This window comes from Rhineura floridana, chromosome 1, assembly GCF_030035675.1.
Source record: "Rhineura floridana isolate rRhiFlo1 chromosome 1, rRhiFlo1.hap2, whole genome shotgun sequence".
Taxonomy (NCBI): Eukaryota; Metazoa; Chordata; class Lepidosauria; order Squamata; family Rhineuridae; genus Rhineura; species Rhineura floridana.
In genome coordinates, this window is record NC_084480.1 from 230,611,080 (window position 1) to 230,631,341 (window position 20,262).

General features: G+C 41.8%; 1 protein-coding gene across 1 annotated transcript in view; it reads right to left on the reverse strand.

The window, feature by feature from the left end:
* The window catches only part of DOK6 (docking protein 6), a 481,228-nt gene extending 464,768 nt beyond the window's left edge, over nt 1-16,460 (reverse strand). Inside the window, exon 1 of the mRNA XM_061593326.1 lies at nt 15,730-16,460. Within this exon, the coding sequence (XP_061449310.1) occupies nt 15,730-15,795 (66 nt within the window). The 5' untranslated portion in view covers nt 15,796-16,460. The remainder of the gene's footprint in view (nt 1-15,729) is intronic.
* Between the last annotated feature and the right edge of the window lie 3,802 nt (nt 16,461-20,262).

Here is a 20,262-nt window from a genome sequence, read left to right on the forward strand (position 1 = left end):
GACCACCCCTCCTGTCCCTGGATCTCCAGTTTTTGGCATGGTGTGGCATGGCCGCCCAGCTACACATGTGTATTGCTGCCATCAACCAAGATGGCGGCAGAGGCTTCAGCCCCTTAGGGAAACCTCGGCCGCCATCTTGATTGATGGCAAACCTGAACGCACCACAAAAAACAGCAGAGAAAAAGGTAGGTGAAGTGGGGGAATGGTGGGCAGCTCTGAAGCTACTGTCCTGCTATCTTGCCGTGGATTGCAGAAGGGGAGCGCAGCTGGTCAGCCACTGTGAGAAGAGGATGTGCTGGACTGGATGAGCCCGCATGGGCCTGATCCAGCACTGCAGGGCTCTTCTTAGGTTCTTAATCCACCATCCTCTATGAGGACTAGAGAGCCACCCTTGATCCCTGCTGCTGCTCCCTCCCTAGGACTGATAGGACGCTGCCTGGATTAACCACCCTCTAATAGTCTCCTGCCCCCCATCCCAAAAAACAAAACTGAACCAAACCATCCTCACACACTTGGGTCAATGCAGGTGGGCATCCCCTCATGCCACACCTTCTTGCAGGTTGACTTCAATTTGGGCTCCTGCCAAAAGAGCCCCCCTTCCCCTGGTTTCCCTCCTCCCTCAAATATGCCTCGGGTCACCCCTGGCATCCTCTCTCCCCTCTGGAACTCCCCACACTCCCTGGGGAAGGACTGTGGCTGAGTGGGCAGAGCATCTGCTTTCCATGTAGAAGGTCCCAGGCTCATCTCCAGGTTGGGCTTGTGAAGACTCCTTGCCTGAAATGCAGGAGAGCTGCTGCCAGTCAGTGTAGGTAGGACAGAGATAGATCTACCCAATGGTTTGACTTGGTGGCAGGCAGCTCCCTATGCTCCCCCTTCATTGACTGCACCTCATACACTGAGGCTTAGGTACATGGCCCCTTCTTTTGCCTTAAGATGCCGCTGGTGAGGCACACACCATGCACTAATTAATGTATGGCATATCTATAATTATTATAGGTTTGTAGACTCTGTGGAACAACTGCCGTAGTGTGCTTTCCGGTCCTAGACTAGAAGAGAAGTGTTCCATGCTTGAGTTTAGGCCTCTAGTGTTTGAAGCACTCCAGGACAACACATTTTAAAATAAGAAGCATGTGTGGGAGAGTGAATAAACCTAGAAAATATAAGAAGTGGATGGATTTTTAAATGAGACTACTAGTGCTTCCAGCATAAGGGAAATATATTTCAGAAGTTCTGTAATCTATAATATATCATTTATAAAATGTAGTAAAGTTTTATAGGAGAGCTTTAGATTTTAACATCACAGGATTTAGAAAAATGTTATTGGCTTAAGCAGAGGGGAATGGGAATGTACAACGTGGTGTGTATAGTGGAAGAACTATTTGTCCTAAGGATTATCACGGTTACCTAAAATAATTCCTGCAGTACTTTGATCTTCATCAAATCTGAACTTCTAGGTACTTGTGCAAGAGATTGGATTTATTATCTGGATAGACCATATTTCATGCTCCTGTATTCCTCTAAGATGCAATGAGTGATTTAAATAGTTCATTAATTTATAATATTTGGTGGAGCTAGTCTTAATGTTCATTTATTATTATTATTATTATATCCCGCCCTTCCTCCCAGCAGGAGCCCAGGGCAGCAAGTAAACAGGAAGGACAGATCTGTCCTTGAGAGAACCCCCCCTCTCTCTCCCTCTCTCTCTCTCCACACACCCCTCTCAATATCCTTAGGTGTCCATCTCTTAAAGTTTGCAAAGAATTTACTGGGTTCTTGCACAAAAGTCGAGACAAGGTCTTTTGGACATGAAAGGCATTCATTTTTGTTTATTTGAATTGTATGCTCCAAGCAACTGTGGTTGATAATGTATCATACTTTATGATGTCACTAGGGCCCACCCCGTGACATCACTAGGGCCCACCCCATGACATCTCAGGTTTTGGGATGCTTCCAACCTGGCAACCCTACCTGAAATATTGATACAACTGGTGGACAAATGTACATGTGAAGTTCTTATATAATGGGGATCCCACTGTGGAGGCAATTTTTGCTAATTCTCCCTGCAGCCTTTCTATACTGAGCTGATGGGTCTTACAAAATTCCAGGGCAAATTTTCAGAGAGTGCAAGGGGCTGCAGGGGAAACTGACAAATGTCACATCTTCTTCTTATATCAGTGGAAGCATGGATGGCATCCAATCTATGGAGAAAAGAATTCAACAAATTACATACTAAGGAATACTAATTATCTTATATCAAAATATGTTTTTCTTTCCTCTGGAAGTAAGATTTATAAACTAGAACAAAAAGAGGAAATGAGTATATTTCGTCTTCTATTACTACTTAATTGTTTCCCCTAATTTGTTTTTTAGAAAGTTAACAATACTTTTCCTTTAATACTAGAACAGTTTTTCACCTAGGTGATCATTTAACTGTATGTCCATCAGTTGCATTAGATCACAACAGCTTTAATTTGATTCCCAGCCAAGATTTAGTCAACCATAAAGACAGAATATAACAAAAACACTGGAAGAATCTCCATAATGAATTGCCTACCTGCCTGAAAGAGAGTAAAAACAGCTATTTTTTTTCCTCTGAGGTTTCCATAAAAACTCACATGAGCCTTTGTAACCCTACTTCTATCCTCAGATCTGATTTACAGAGAAATAAAACAAAAACATTCTGAATGTGAATTTTGGAATGCAACAGAAGCTTTTAGTTTTTTTTGAAAAATGGAATCCATCTTTTCAAGGAATGTTCTAATTATGGTAATTTGTGTAATTCTGAATGTTATAACTACATAACATAGCATTCTTCTTTTGTTCTCTTATAGAATTCTCATTTTTCACAAGCAAATGCATATAAGAATTAGGGGCATATCAATGTAGATTAGAGGATTGTTTTTACAGATGAGCCATTCATCTAAATGAAGGGATATATTCTTCAGTATCTGAGAGGAGAAAGTGTGTATTCATTTTATGTTAAAAGCACAGGAGAAACTGTCTTACATCAAGTCCATCTAATACAGTATTATCTATACTGACTGGCAATGGCTCTCCAAGGTTTGAGAGGGCAATGTTTCCCAGAACCTTAGAATGCTGATGACTGAACCTGGAACCTTATGCATGCAAAGCATGTACTCTGCCACCAAACTATAGTCTTTCCTCTTAAATTATCAAGGCAAATGACAAGTGGTATAATGACATGACTTACTAAAAAAAATTCTAAAATATTTACTGCCAAACATACTTCTGTCTACTGTTGCAGATTAAGAACTGTGAAGATTCCAGTTTTCAAGACTAAGGTTTCATAGGGCTGTCTTTGATGCTCCTGAACAAGTAGCCTTCACAGCATCTATCCCCTGGTAACTGAGAGTAGACTGAATTCCCATCAATCTCAATATCTCTCTCACACATACACATACACAGTGCGGGCCCAAAACATTTTGCCGTCTGAAGTGTCCAAGGTCACATTCACACCATACATGTAAATCACTCATACCATTTTAACCATCATGGCTTCCCCCACTGAATCCTGGGAGCTGTAGTTTGTTGGGGTGCAGGGAATTGTAGCTCTGTGAGGAGTCTCCTAACAACTCTGCATTCTTAACAAACCACAGTTCCCAGGATTCTGTGGGTGAAATAAACGCCCACAATGTTACTTTAATTGTTAGGCGAGAGTTCGCTCCTAAGTACAGTGTTCCAATATTACTCAAGGAACGACGAAACGACTTTTAAAAGCAAAACCAAGTTTTATTGAAACACTTGCGCAAGTGGAGAAACGAACCAAGCCGAGTCTGCCACTTCCTGGACGCAGCCAGGCTTTATACCTTTTCACCATATACATCATGCATACATTATCTGCTTGGTCAGCCCACTTCCTCCCTTACAGACTTTTCCATATAAGGCTTGTTTTTCAACTTTTTCCCCGGGCGTTGTCTCCGTACTCAGCGCCATTGTTCTAACATAGGAATGCAGTGCCTAGATAAATTAAGCGACCTTGACACACATCTTTCCTGATGCTACAGGCTTTTTCTACAAGAGCTACTTCAAGAAATTTATCTCAAAATGATGTGGGCATCTGTTTCTTTTAACATCCTAACAAACTACTTATAACAAAATTAAAATCATTTCCCACAATTCCCCCCTCAAGAAGCCTTTGAAAGTTTTACTTTCACATGGCTTCTTCTTCTTGATGTATTTATTGATATATGTATTTGCTGATTCTTACTGCAGTATTATTTGCAATACTACATATATCATTATAATTATAGGGAGAGGACAAAACAATAACATACACTCTAAAAGCATTATTTACTGTCCTGAATACCCTTTTCATTTACTCAGGCTAGAAAACTTCATATGCGTGCATATGTCTCTGCATATATACTTTTACAAGCACTACAAACAACTAAGACTCTTTCTAACGAACAATGGGATTCACTGTATGTAGGGAGTATACACGCCAAGAAATAAGATGACATTTATGCAACAGTGTTTAACTCTGTCCTTGTTTTCCTGCGGACAAACCTCTAGAACGCATTACCAGCCATACCAACTGTTGGGGGTATGTGAGAATGGGGTGGGAGTTATAGCTCCCGGCCTACACCTCCTGGGTTCCACTTGAACCAAAATGGGGTTAGCCAAGCAGTATCACTCCCCCCTCTTTGGAATGTAGACATATAGTCCTTTCACAATTCTGCCCCCAGGCTCCAATGCTGACTTCCAGGGTATAACTGTGCCATATGAGATAGATCCATATTACAAGGGCCAGATACCAAAATCACCACAATGGGGTGCATTATAAGGATTAAACCTCCTTTGGCGCCTTTTCTCCAGCCAAACAGGGAATTTAAAATTTAAAATCTTCTATGTGCCTATATCTGTAAGTGCTTATCTATAATGTAAGTGACTGTATGACAATATTTTCTGGAGGGTCTATACAGGGACTTTAAATGAAAAATCACATCCTATTTTTTTCTCAGTACCACAAAAGCATCTATTAATATATCTTAGCATAGGTTGTATCACATGCACCTATGTTCAGAATATACAATAGTTGAACTTGATTCATTTCTTAGCATAAAAGAGCCATAAAATACATTAATCATTTTGAGAGAAAAGCAATTTTGATGAGATTCCAAACTATCATCTTCCTAGATTCTTATGGTATTGACATCTATTCACATTGTTACTCCTCTTACATGCTTAATTATAGCCCACTGGTGCAATTCCTGGGCATTGCACTTATTCCTAACCATTCTGGAATAGCTAAATTCTGTAGACTCCATCACAAGGGATTTAGAAGGCTAAAAACATCCCAAGAGTAAAACATTCTTAACACTTAAACTATGTAAGGAAAAACAGTCAATGCTTAAATCGTTACACAATACATACATGGTTATATCATGGTCTTGGAACATACTACAGATTTGTACAAGGTTAATCTTCAAAAGATCAAATAGTCAGCTTAATCGATCAGTCTGTGGGTTGCTGTTCCTGGAAAAATCTCCAAGTCCCACTTAAAAACAGTCCTTCTGGTGAAAACAAAGCATCAAGGTCCCATGATTGAGAGAGCATCTGTGGTTCTTTGCTTTAACTGATATATTGGTGAAATACAAGAACTGAAAAAGATTGAATTCAAAAGATTACTTCTTTTCACACATTATAAAGCTCGATATAGAATCACTCATTATTTAAATGAGATATGGAAACATGTGTCTGATTCATGCCTGTTAACTAAACACTAAGTTATAATGTTATTTTTCCACATCATTAATATTCTACATACATTTGTACATATCATACAACGTGACCTTCAACATTTAAAAACAAATCTCTACTAAAAGAAAAGGAGGGGTGAAACTCTCATACACCTTTATATTTGCACCTTTGCAACCTTGTACACAGACCATTGGTAGTGGTTCCATAGCAGTGGAAGAATTAAGCAGGCCTCTATGCTGTTAACACATGCTAGGGAATAGCACATCTGTTGTATAGCTATGTAAAGGCCCAATACGTTGGTACCAGCTTCATATGAGGCTCCAATCAAAATGCCTGCAATAAATCTCCTGTGTCTCACACAAGAAAAAAATTTCTTTGGGGGTTAATGCTTCCTTTGCAAATCATTCAGCACAGGAAGGAAAATATAAAAATAATACCTTCATGGCTACAAATGAGACTTCTTCTCAAAAGTGCACAAAAACCAAAATACCGTGTTGCAACAGACAGACACACAACATAACTACACATTCTAAAGGCCTTCGAATTTAGCCTCTGATCATATACAGAGGTTGCTAAAGAGACACAAAAATACTGAAAGAAACAAAGAAAAGGGCCCCCAGAAAGGAAAATTAAATTTCTCCTTACAAACACAATTCTATCTGTAAAAGGAAGTTTAACAGATATAAAGAAAGAGAGAGAAGAGCCGGCATTAGTAAAAAAGAACATTTTGTATTTCCAAAAAAAATTCTTCCAGCTGTACATAACTCGGCTGAAAAGAATTAGCATGGTTAAAATAAAACATATTACACCCTTTAGGCTGGGCTCATTAAAGAATACCATATTACTGTAAATCTTATCCTTATATCTAAATATACTTTCCCTGTTTCTTACCATATCAGGGAATTTCACCAATGAACACCCTGTATAAAATCAATTACTCTGGGTTCCTTGTTATTCAACTTAACAAGGATTGCATGCAATAACACATTTGCATCAGCGCCTGAATTTGCACACATAAAGCGTGACAATGACGAAGGCAACACCCTGTTCTAGGAGAAAATCGCCTCCTCCCAAATGCGCAACTCTGTGCATATTTCTTAACAAAAACAGGGAGTGAAAATCTACCCTCCCTCTGTGGCTCCTTGATTTTCTCAAGGGGGCTGTAATTTTAAACACGCACATACACAGAAGGCAAACTGCAACCCAGTAAATTAAACACAAATAAAGAAAAAGGAAACTCAAACAGTATAGAACAAAAATTATTCTCTTTTCTTCTCCTAAAATAATCCATGAATTTGCCCAAAACATTTCTCACCCATTCTCTTTCACTGTAACTCCAACTTTCTGTTTACTTTTCTCAGCTCTCTTAATCACTTGCTTAAATAAACAGAGCAAGTTCTTTCACACTTGACTTCAAAGTTCGCTAAAGGAACAGACTAGGTTCTTTAAACAGCATTAGATATTTTCACAGAAAACCTTTATACAGACACTTCAAGAAACCTTCACACATTCACACATGAGTACTTGATTCATACACCTCTTTTTCACAACATACTATATTTCATCATACTTAATTCTAAACCATTATAGAACAAAAATCAATCCACTGTAGACACAGACTGGAGATTCCAACTCTAAGAGATTTGATAGAGAAGGGAGCCCCCAAGGAAATAAAACATTAGGTGAAAACGTTCCTCTGTTGCATGGTGACTGAGGCAGCATTATAAATCCTAAAACCATACACCCAAATGGGTAAGGTATAAAATAAAATATAGAAAATCTTCTCACCATGACCCACCATGGATAAATATAATCAAATCTTACACAGAAAAATACAAGAGAGAGTGAGACGATTAAAGTTGCATTCATAAATACCACAACATACTTATACTCTAAATTTCTTAACACTATACCAGAATAACAAAAAGGAGCTCTAAAAGAAAAACCAAAATACTGTTTTTACAACAAACAGACAAAACACACAACAGTACAACAATCCCAACCCCCTTTCTTCTTACTACCTAGCAACCTGCCCCCATGTTGCGACAACCTCTCTGTTTACCGGAGATGTCTGAGACTAAACCTAGGAACACAGACAAGTGACGTACACCTTAACATCTGGATTAACCACTATCATTCAAACCCCCCCCCAAAAATCCATCAAAACATAACAGAAATTTTAAAACGCAGAAAATTCCCCAAAATACATTCCAGTGGTGTCTTGGACCCAACTGCCCATTGCGGCCGTCCTTTACACTTGGTCTTAAGGGGTGTCCCTTTGCCAGTCGCTTTTGATGCACCCTGACCCATCGCGTGGTACTGGTGTCTGAGACAAAGCCGACCCTACAGGTGACCACCCCCGTCCGTTTGTGTTTTGCACTTCCCTTTACTGGTCGGTGTACAGGTGATATTCTCTATCCCTTCTCCTCCCGACCCCACACAAAACAGACGGTACAAACGACTTCCGCTTCCCTGCTGTATGGAAACGCACTACTGGCCGGTCCGCACTCACTTCGGGATAACCGCTAGGATACGTCCCGTCTCTTGCGCACGTTCACTCACACCCTTTCACACAATCTTCAGCCCTTCCAGGCGACTTACCCTTCCCGGAAACCTGGTTTTGCTCGTTTCGATTTCTATGGAGAGGCTCGGCGCCAGCCCCGGCGCCCCAGCACAACCGCTTCCCACCTGGAACAGACCTCAACCGGGTCTGGAGTGTTCTTTCCGTTTGGGGGGGCTGCCCTGGAACGCTGTGGCGCACAAAGACCTGTCCCTTCGTGGTCGCTACTTGAAATAAACGCCCACAATGTTACTTTAATTGTTAGGCGAGAGTTCGCTCCTAAGTACAGTGTTCCAATATTACTCAAGGAACGACGAAACGACTTTTAAAAGCAAAACCAAGTTTTATTGAAACACTTGCGCAAGTGGAGAAACGAACCAAGCCGAGTCTGCCACTTCCTGGACGCAGCCAGGCTTTATACCTTTTCACCATATACATCATGCATACATTATCTGCTTGGTCAGCCCACTTCCTCCCTTACAGACTTTTCCATATAAGGCTTGTTTTTCAACTTTTTCCCCGGGCGTTGTCTCCGTACTCAGCGCCATTGTTCTAACATAGGAATGCAGTGCCTAGATAAATTAAGCGACCTTGACACACATCTTTCCTGATGCTACAGGCTTTTTCTACAAGAGCTACTTCAAGAAATTTATCTCAAAATGATGTGGGCATCTGTTTCTTTTAACATCCTAACAAACTACTTATAACAAAATTAAAAACATTTTCCACATGGGGGTAGCCATGATTGTTAAAAAATGGTATAAGAGCACTTTAAATGGATGATGTAGGCATGGCCCAACTGTTCTACCTCACTAAAGCAACACTAGGAAGTCTTGCTGTATTTGATACCACCTCCCTTCATCTATCCTTCTATCATGGTGCTGCCTGAAGCAGTCATTTTACTCTACGGCATGGGAGGAATAGTCCTGCAAAGGCATATATGAGAGAAGAGCAAGAGCCATATTTAAGCTTCTCTTTTTTCTTATCAGCTTCCACAGCACTGATTACCTGTTATCACTGACTATGTATTAGGCCAGGGGTAGTTTTATTGGCAGATCTCTGCCTACTGCTGCTTCCTTAAGTGGAACCATGGCCATATTCACATACACAATCACAATGATGACATTAGATCATTAGATGGTGGAGAGAGGAATAGTATTTTCCCAGTGTCAAGTTATTATAACTGTTTGGAGCTTGTACTGGGGAAAACATAATATCCCTTCAACAGAAGTGGTACCTAGGTAAAAAGTGTCTGGACCTTGCAACAAAAACAACAAATGAATAAGAACTATGAGTTATGGAGACTGTGAGTCATTGAATAGCCCTAATTTGTTTCAGTTCAAACAGGTTGTCATTTTCAGACATATAAAAGCAGCCCTTTATTCAATTAGATTGTAAACTACATTGTTCAGAATGTTCATTCACACTGCAATGCCTCTTTCCCACTTTCTCTTCTACATCTGTTAATACAAAGGATACAAAAGATGCTCAAATGCAGTTCAAGTATTATCATGTATGAAATGTGTCATACATAACAGTTACTTTTATTATTGACTGTATGGGCTGATTATCATCATTACTACCTGTTAACAAAAGGCTTCAGGTATCATTGCCTGCTGCTCTTTCTGCTATGGCCTCATTCACTGTTTGCATCTAACACACACACACATATAGGATCAGGTCTCAGAATTCCAAGTTGCTGTAATGGAAAACTTCGATTCCTTCTAAAAACCTTACAAATCCTAAGACATATATATTTCCTGTTGCACTGAAAATGGATAATACCACAATGCAGTATGGAAATATGGAGTATACCCCAAATATTTCTTCTACACCAATGTCATACCTACTAGTTTTAATATAAAGCATTATCAGATGTATTTTCCTCATTTTATGAAGAACAGCAAAATTCCTGTTTTCCGATAAGGCTTTTCTTATTTCACTGTTCTACCGAACTAATTAAGCTAGTGTCAACCTGGCCTTGCATCAAGCTCACATGAAGCAGTAATAATAGTAACCTTCTAAGGCCTGCTGAGATCTCATGATTACTTCCCAGGACGTTGTTTGACACTGAAATTCAGATTAAAATATTGGTTTTGGGATAGCGTCTATCCAGCCAAATAGCACCAGCGATCCTTTCTACCTTGTTTTAAGATGCTTAAAAAAAAACAAAAAACCTCACTCATATCAGATGTACAACAATAGTCTGTAATTGGGATTCCAACAATCCCAGTGCATTCTCTCAGAATTAACAGCCCTGTCAAGATAGCAAAATGTTCCAAAGGTCAGTTTATGATTATTCTTCCCTTAGCCTTGAATACCCTTTCTGCAAAGAAAAGCACAGCATCCAGGGTAAAGATAATATGTATTAGCACTAAGATAAGCTTCTAGCCACTTGTAGAATTTCAAATTTCACATGGCCTCTCCCTTATCTCACTTGGAAGGGGAATACATTCATATTAATATAAAAAATATAGTCCCTTGAGATAACCGTTTCAGTTTAAGCATATAGCTGTCTGTCTGTTATATGTTCTCCTCATTCAGAGCAGGAAAATATTAACAGTAGTTACCTAAGGGTGCAATCCAACTTGCATTTATGCTGGGCTGAGGGGAATTGAATGCAGCAGATCTCCAGCTGAGCCAGGCTACACTGGCATAGGTCCCTCGGCCCGGCTGAGCCAGGACCCAACTGGGTCAGCCAACCGGTGTAAGTGGAGCCAGCATAAGGCCAGAAAAAGGGGCATGTCAGGTGAGGGGCTGAGGTGAGGGGACTTGGACCATATCCAACTTGTGTTTGGAGTGCTCCTGTTGGTCCCAATCCAGGCAAAAGTTATGCCAGGAAAAAGGTCACCCTAAGAAAATAATTGCAATAGAAGTCAATGGAGAGTGCTTACTCCCTGAAGAGCAGGCTTTTCTTTTCTGGTCCCTGTGTGCAGCTCCTGGCTGAGCCAACCCAGAGGCTCCTGAATGGCAACTGAATGCAGTAGAACTTTACGCCAGCTTCTCTTGCTCCTGCGCAAATTATGTCAGCTTTCTCTGATTGTTCTGCCCACATAATTGCTGCTTTAACGAGCACACTTACTGGAACTGGGCTGTAAATTCAGTCTGCTGCTTGATCTTAAATCAATACCCCCAAAATAAAGAATTATTAATAGGAAATATTAATTTACAGCACATGCATTTCCACTGGACCAATTTCTACCCAGGAATAAAGATGAAAGAGCATCTTGAGGCCTGAAAGTCTGAAGAATCTTCGTCTGTGTTGCAATAATGAATTTTATAGATTTGGAAGGTACCAGAAAGCCAGCTAGTCCAATGACTTTCCAAGGGCAAGTCCATCCATCCAACAACCTTTCACAGAACATATACAATCCAGATCACAATTTGCTACAAGTTGATAACTACATGTAAGTGCTTACTGGAAGGGTAACTATTTAAGCAAAGAAGAAGGCACATCACACACACACACACACACACACACACACACACACACACACACACAGTTTTCCTTAATTCTCCCAACATCTTGTTCCTGATTGAGGGAGTTCATGGTGGCCAGAGGAATTGAAGAAAAGCTCCACAATAATATGAGGAGGGGAAAAAAAACCCAATTCCTGATCACAAAGGATACAACAATAGCATCATCAGCAACAACCAAGATAAAGAAACATCCTTAAATGTTACATTCACTCCAATAAGGTTCTCTGCTCCCAGGGCAACTGTTCCAGAACAGTACATCTGTAGTATTCTAAAACCCTTCTGGGTTACTGAACATTCAACCACTCTATAACACATCAAATACTGATTACACATCCAGTGGTCATTTGACCCACACAATCAGCACTGCTGACAGGTACTACCTTAATGCTCTAAAAACAGCCACAGGGGCAGATGCAACACAACTATAGCATTTATAATCTGTAGCATTTATTTATTCATTCATTCATTACATTTAAAGATTGTTTACTATCCTCAGATCTCAAAGCCTTTTATAATAAGGAAAATCAAATCAAAATATACAATAAGCACAAATTCAAAGGGGCTCATGTCCCACCCCACTGAATGATCTAATACTCCTCTCACCCATGTGATGGGCCCAGGTCTACAGCAGTGCAGGGTTTCTGCATGGGAGGCATAAAACTATATCCATCCAATGGCTCCAAACAGTTGTACCACACATGGTACTGAACAAGCCCTCACCTATAGATGTAAACCATGTCACTTCTGTGTCTGTACAGCACTCAGCACAACCATGGTATTAAACATATTGAGCAGCAGCTGTAACTTGGGTTTTCCTTATTTGCATACTTGCACTTCAGAAGCAGAATTCCTGCATTACAGAATCGCATCCACATGTTCCAACAGAAGCTGAATTTGCTACATTCAAGTGTGTGCAGTTATGTTCCCAGAAGACAAATAAAGTAGGTGGCTTAAAGTAACAAGATAGACTGTGCCTGAAGTGGAAACTATGTAGAAAAACAGAGGTTCTGGGAGAGAAGAGCCAATAGCATGGGAATCTATAGACTGGGAAGAGAGTATGAAATGTAGCAAGGATAGGAGTAATTAGCAACATCTGTCAATCCCATGTAGGCTTTGAATTCAGCTCAAAGATTTATTTCTACTGTTATATACATTATAACTGATACATTCTGGGCTAAGGTAAAAGTGTCTTGATTATTGATGCTGTGTGTATTTGAAAACTATAATTATTACATTTTCCATTCTACCTGAATTTTTACAGGTCTACAAGTCCAATTCAGCTCTTTTTGTTGTGTTGTTACGAAGAACACCTGTGAAGGATCCTATCTACAGCAGTTTCCCAAGAATATTTTCATTCCAGTAGAAAGCTTAACAAAGGATTTTATCATAAAACAGCCATGCTTATAAATAAAGTCAACTCACGTGCTCTAGGCTAAGAAAAATTGTTGAATGCTAAAGTAAACTGTTTCTGTTTTACATTTACTGCACTACCATGAACTGAACCTGTGCTTTTTCTTCTTCATATTAAAAGAATAACTGAGCAAGCTTAATCAGTTTTGACAGTCATGAGCCACCCTCAGAACCAAAACTAGTATGCCTAGTGAACAGGAGGTAGCATTTTAAAAGACTTGCTTATCAAAATATCTATTTTCTTCCCTATCAGAGAAATAAAGGGGGAATGGAGGGGGGAGAAATAAGGTGGAAGTTGAAAAATTATGTCAGAAATGTGTATGCTCCCCAAGCAAAGAATAAACACAAATAAAGTAAAATCTGGATTAGTATATGTGTATGTTGCTTTTCCACAGTCAGTTATGCTGAGAGTGGCTTGCCAAGAATGAAAAAAGGAAATCTCATGTAGATCTTAGTATATAAGAAGAACTTTGCTAGATCACACCAAAGTCCCATCTGCTACAATATCCTGTTTCCCACAGTGGCCAATCAGAAGCCACAAGCAGGGCATGAGAGTAAGAGCCTTCTCCCGCTGTTGTCCAACAGTGACTGCTATTCAGAGGCAGGTTGCCTCTGATACTGGGAACAGCATTTGCCCAACATTTATAGTAGTGTTTGATATTGTTGTCCTCCACTGATGGCCTTAGTGATCACAAAGTTGTTGTATAGCCTAATTCACAACCAGACAGATTTTTAAAGGGCTTCAAAAGCAAGCAGCTTCCTTGGTTTTAACTGTTTGTTTTTCCTTTTAGCATAGGCTAATGCTCTTATTGACAGCCAGTGTGGTGTAGTGGTTAGAGTGTTGGACTACGACCTGGGAGACCAGGGTTCGAATCCCCACATAGCCATGAAGCTCACTGGGTGACCTTAGGGCAGTCACTGCCTCTCAGCCTCATGAAAACCCTATTCATAGGGTCGCCATAAGTCGGAATCGACTTGAAGGCAGTACACTTACTTAACGCTCTTATTGTGTGACTCAGGGCTGACTCTATCCATGTTATTATATCAAATCTCAGTGGTTTCCTCTTTGCCTATAAATCTGATTACACTTTAATTCAGAGGTTCATACATTGCTTCAGCATTTGCATTCAAGCTGTGTCTTTTTCATTACTAACACATTTGCTTCTTATTTTAGAGCAAAACCAGGCAGGTATAATGACAGTTTCCAACAGGCTTCAGGGACAGCCATGGTCTCCATCACCTCCTTTAAAACATTTCTAATTCATAAAGGAGTATTGAAAGTTGGGCGAGTCCTTCTTTCAATAATTATCTCAACACTCTCATGCACCTTTCCAGGCAATTCCAACCTTATGTTTGAAACCTATTTTGCCTCTGAATACTGTGTGATCTTTCAGTTGGCTTAGTCACAGTAGGCAGCAGCTTCCATCTCCCTGCCAACTCTCCTGTCCATCTCCTCAATGTATCATTATCCTTGCCCCTGTTGTAACCAAGTCTGAATCAATTCCACCAATAATACTGAAGCATGCATCCTACCCAAATAAGTCTCTACCTATAAACTCATCATCATCGCCTCTGCTCCACTCAACTCAGCAGACACTTTTTAATATTTTCTCTTCCTTTCCTGCACCAAGCTCCTAATGCTTTCTAATACATCTTTAAATGTATTGCATCCAACGCTATATAACCCACATTGCACAAAGTTTACACAGTGCCCTGCCCTTTGACACAGCCACACTTCAACCTGTTATGGATTGCAAATGAAGCAGAAGAAGGAGTAGCTGAGGCTTGGGAAATGTGCTGAAAAGGAAATCTTCCCTTCTCATCAGTTTGGGGAAAGGCAGCCACTCTCCAACGGGAGTGGGGGAATCATGTTTGTTTAACCGTGCAATCCTACACAGGCTTACTCAGATGTAAGTCGCACTGTACCCAGTTGGACTTACTCCACAGTAAGTGTTTAGCCTTGCTGTCTACAGGCGGCTAAAAAGAGTTTAACAGGTGGTGGATTTCTGTCGTCTCTCCTACAGTGGAAGTTTAGGCGTGAAATGAGACATTCTTGTATCTACAAGGGTAAGCTAGGTTGTGGGAAAGTGGCGGTTATTCCTGGTTGATTTATTCCCACTAAACAGGCTGTATCCCTATATGCACAGTTGGGGGCAAGTCCCTCTGAAATCCATAGGATTTATTCCCATGTAAACGCGGAAACGGATCGGGCTGCACGCACAGGAGCGCGATGCCAACACATACTGCCTCCACCTCGGTAGGTAGCCGCGCGCGGGAGACAAACAAAAGTCGAAAACAGCAGCAGCAGCTCCAGCAGCCCTTGTCCCTCCTCCTCCACCTCCTGCCGAGCCGAGAGCCATCCCCGCACACCCACCCGCCTGACCCCCCCCCCACGCTGCCTGCCAAAGCATTACCCAGGAACGCAGGGAGGTTGCTCGCAGGCAACGCCTCATTGACCAGCCAACCCCCACCTCCAACTCCGCCGTCCAGGCAATGACAGACAAGAGCGAGAAAACGGGTGCAGGGGGAGGACCATGCGCGCGCGCGGCTTCACTCACCCCAAGCTTCCTGCTGCGGATTTTCACATAGCCCTGCTTGACGATATCGTTAAAGTTGGAGGCCATGGCAAGCCGGCCGCGACGTCCCCGCTCCGTGCCCGGGATTGTCACCCTCCTTCCCTTCTTTTTCCTCCTCCTCCGCTTCTTTCCTTCAGCTGCTGCTGAGTGCCTTCGGCCACCGGCTCCTGAGGAGCCTCTGGCATCCAGGCGGCACTAGCGGCAGCAGAACGGGTCCTTTTGCGTGTGCCGGGCACACACTGGCCCAACACAGCCCGCCCACTCCTTCCTGCAGGGCGCCACGCTCTCAGCCCCAGAACCTGCAACGGCGGCGGGAGCGCAGCGAGCGGCTCTTTCCACCTCGGCTGTGGAGAACCGCAAAGAGAAGAGGCTCTTGCCGAGCCGCCGCTGGTTGGAGCACGCAGGGAAGAAGGACTGCTGCCGCTTCCCCGGTTCTTCCAGCAGCTCTCCCCCCTCTATTGCTTTTCTCTGCCGGCACCAGAGGCTCTAAAGCTACTCGCGCCGTGCCATCCTCCCTACAGCGCGAAGGGGAAAAGAGAGGGGGAGGGGTTCTCGCGCGCTTTCCTCCCTCTTTCTTCCTCCTCACACCTCATCTCAGCACCACCAGACAATGCTGGCTGGGAAAATGTCAGACCCCGCTGCCATTCCCATGCTCATTTTCTTCCCTGGCAGTCCAGCCTCGTCTCCCAGCTAGGATCCTCTTTTTTCGATGTCGGACGTGGGCTCCTGAAACACCCTGCCCCGGGGGACATTTCTCCAGTCAGCCAACTTGGCTTGAGAAGCAGGACGGAGTCCTCCCCCGTCTCTTCTGTGTGCGTGTGTGAGAGAGAGTTCTGCGTAAAGGAAACCAAACAAATGCATTCCCTTCCACCTGTGTGTTCAGCTGTTCAGTGTCCCGGTAGCCCGCCATACAAAGATGCTGTTGCTGTTGCTGCTACAAAAGTGAAGTTAATGTGCAACACAATCCTAAAATTATGTTTACTAAGGAATAAGTCCCATTGGGTTTCAATGGGATTAACTCCCTAGGAAGCAAGTTTGGAGTAGGAGCCTAAGGTTCCAGTCTTATCTACCCGTTCCTGAGGAGGTTCCATTGGATACAGTGGAAGTTACTTCGGAATAATAGCACAGGACTATGCTATTAGGCTCCTGGGAATGAACCTCTCCAAACACAGCAGACTTCTTTCAGTAAAGGTGCTGGCAGAGAAAGAGATGTGCAGTGTTATCCTATGCATCTTTTCTCAGAAGTAAGTGTCATTCAGTTCAGTGGGGCTTGCTCACAGGTAAGTGTGCACAGGATTTTGGCATTTATTTCTTGCAACTGCAGGGAGAAAGTCTGGGGTATCATTCCTTGCTTTCAGGTCCTGCTTGGGGACTTCCCACAGACATCTGTTTGAAAGAGGATACTAAACTAGATGGGCCTCTTCTTATGTTGTTATGTTCTCAACTTAAAGATGCCAAAAATGTAACAAACCTTCCTGCTCTGTGTTTCTCTTTATCTCTTATTAAAGATCTACTGCACAAGGATAGTTCGTGGGCCACATGCAGCCCCTACCTCCTTCAGTGCAGTCTTCCAAGCCCCCAGAGAGGTACTCTTCAGGAGAGGCCACTACACCCCCGGACATAATGAGGCACTCAGTACATAATGAGGCATTCACCATTATGAATGAGGGTCATAATGAGACCCACCCAGTCAAGCCCCCCCCCCAAAAGCTCTTATCAGATATAATGGGCAACGGTCAAGACTATGTAGTTCTCAAGCACGTTTCCCCAAAGGAATGTGGTCCTCATCCCCAAACAGGTTGCTCATTGCTGGTCTAGTGTCCATCACTGGTCTAGATAGGAGACTGCATGGGAACCCTATGTATATCACTGTGAATTGCATGGAAGAAAGGTTGGATATAAATGAAGTACTTGTAACGCACCTTACTGCCTACTTCAACCTACAAGGCAGCTCACAACATAAAACACTATCATGCAGTATATGATATGAAATACATGTAAAGCCTAGTAGTAAAAACACAGGGCACAAATGAGCCAAAGTTAAGCATGTTTAAGTTCTATCAGTTTATATTGAAGTGTTGAGCTTAAATCAATTATTAAAATGTATTTATTTATTTATTTATTTTTATTTAAACAGTTGCTAGTGATATGACTACATGTGTCACTCCTTTACAGAAGGCAGGACAATAGTTCAGTTCCAGTCAACACATGCAGTCTTCTTGGAACTTGAAAAAATGGCCACATAGGAGCAACTTGAAAAAAATGGGAATACAACAGAGCTGTTCACTACGGGCCCTGCATGCACACGTCCAATACATGGTTGTGTCCACACAATGATGAGCAGAGTGCTCTCAGGTTACCATTTGTGTGGACACCTGCACAGAGCTTGGAAGTAACTAGTTACAAGTAACAAATTACTTATAATTCATTACTTTTTTGAGTAATGAGTGGGTAATTCCTTTACATTTTGATTATAATAGAACTAGGAGTAATTTTACTACTTTTGTGGAGTAATTGTAACGTTCCCAGAATTACTTTTGGGCATTACTTGAGGGGAGAGCAGGGGAAGTCTTCTGCTCCTCTGATTTGTGGATGAAAATCATGTGCCTCAAACTGGGCTTCTGTGCAATGTTGCTCTTTCCTAATGCTCTGTAGGTGGGTAGAAGGCGACAAGAGAGAAGGCGGAGAGTGAGATGAGGTGGAGTGGAGAAAACAATTATTTTAAAAAATGGATAGTGGTGGTGAAGAATGGAGTGGAGGGAAAAAGGATCTGGAGGTCAAGAACATGGATAAAGGAGGAGAAGGAGGCAGCAGCAGAATGGAGATAAAGAACTGTGGAGGTGAAAAATGGTTTGTGTGTGTGTGTGTGTGTGTGTGTATGTGAGAGAGAGAGAGAGAGAGAGAGAGAGAGAGAGAATACTGTGTTTGCACTTGGCACACAACATGGCCTCCACCACCCTCTCTGGCTACTGTGCTGCATTTGCAGTATTTTAACTTTTTTGCATCTCAGGGGAAAATGTTTGCTTGAGTGAGTGTCCTTTAGCTGGTGGCAGGGCAGGGTCTGGGAGGTGTTTATGTGAGAGAGATTATGCTGGCTGGCTGAGGGGGGGGGGTTGCACTTGGTTTGACGTGCAAAGATCTGAGTAGTGGCCTCAGCCTCCTTCCCCACCACCCTTACCAGCAGAGAGACCACCATTGCTATCTTATGAATAAAAATAATTATTCTACTACATCTGTACGTGTATATTTATTTTTAATGTTGTTTTAGGCTACTTAGATGTGCAGCAGCCAAGGCCAGCACCTTGTAGGCTTTTTTTAAAAGTAACTGAAATGTAATTGTAGTGATTACTTTGGAGGAAAAGTAAAGTAATCAGTTACTTTCAGAGCAATTGTAATTGTAACGGTAATTACTACTTTTTTGGGCCATGTAACTGTAACTGTAACATTACTTTTTAAAAGTAATCTTCCAAGCTCTGCACCTGCACATGTTCAGCTCTAAGGGTGCAGGTTCTCTTCTCAAATGTCAGTTGGATTTCCTAAGTGTCAAAGGCAAATGACTGGGGCATCATGGGATGGGAAGCATAGTCTAGATGCCACTTAATATGGTAGATGAATGCATGGATGGGCTTGAGTGAGCATCCCCATTGGAAACAAAGGAATGTAATAATTGATGAGTGACACTGGAATATATGTGAAAGCATAAATGGTGTAAATTCTACAGAAAATAGCTTGTGTGGAAGCACTCAGAGTCTCCTGTGTTAGAATCAGAGCTTGGAAGATTACTTTTGAAAAGTAATAAATTACAGTTACAATTACTTGGCCCAAAAAGTAGTAATTACCATTACAATTACAATTGCTCTGAAAGTAACTGATTACTTTACTTTTTCTCAAAAGTAATCACTACAATTACATTTCAGTTACTTTAAAAAAAAACTCCTACAAGGTGCTGGCCTTGGCTGCTGCACATCTAAGAAGCCTAAAACAATATTAAAAATAAACACACACACACAGGGGGTAGTAGAATAAAAAAAATTATCTGTAAGATTAACATAATGGCATAACAGAATCTCACATCCCCCCAAGCAATGAAGATACCCCAACACTTGAAGATTAACATAATGGCATAACAGAATCTCACATCCCCCGAAGCAATGATGATACCCCAACTCTTGAAATCAAATTTTACACTTGAAATGCTTGTATAATATGTTTCTGTTATGTCTCAAAAGAACAAGATGCTCAAAGAGCATGTCAGACAAGGAATGTCTTTTTACAGTCATTACGTTGCCACCAGTACTGAACAGGCGTTGTACTGCAGCGCTTGAAGGCATGCCTGTGTTGTGCTGCAAAAAACACCGCAGCACACGTGGAAAGCCATGGAGTGATGACACTTCCCTTCTGGGAGACCTCAGGTACCTCACCAGTTCCTCCTCAGCAGTGTCCACTGCTGACTTCTTGCCCTGGGGCAGAAAGTTAAAGAAGTCATCTTCTAAGTCATCTCCTTCCTGGTCTTTA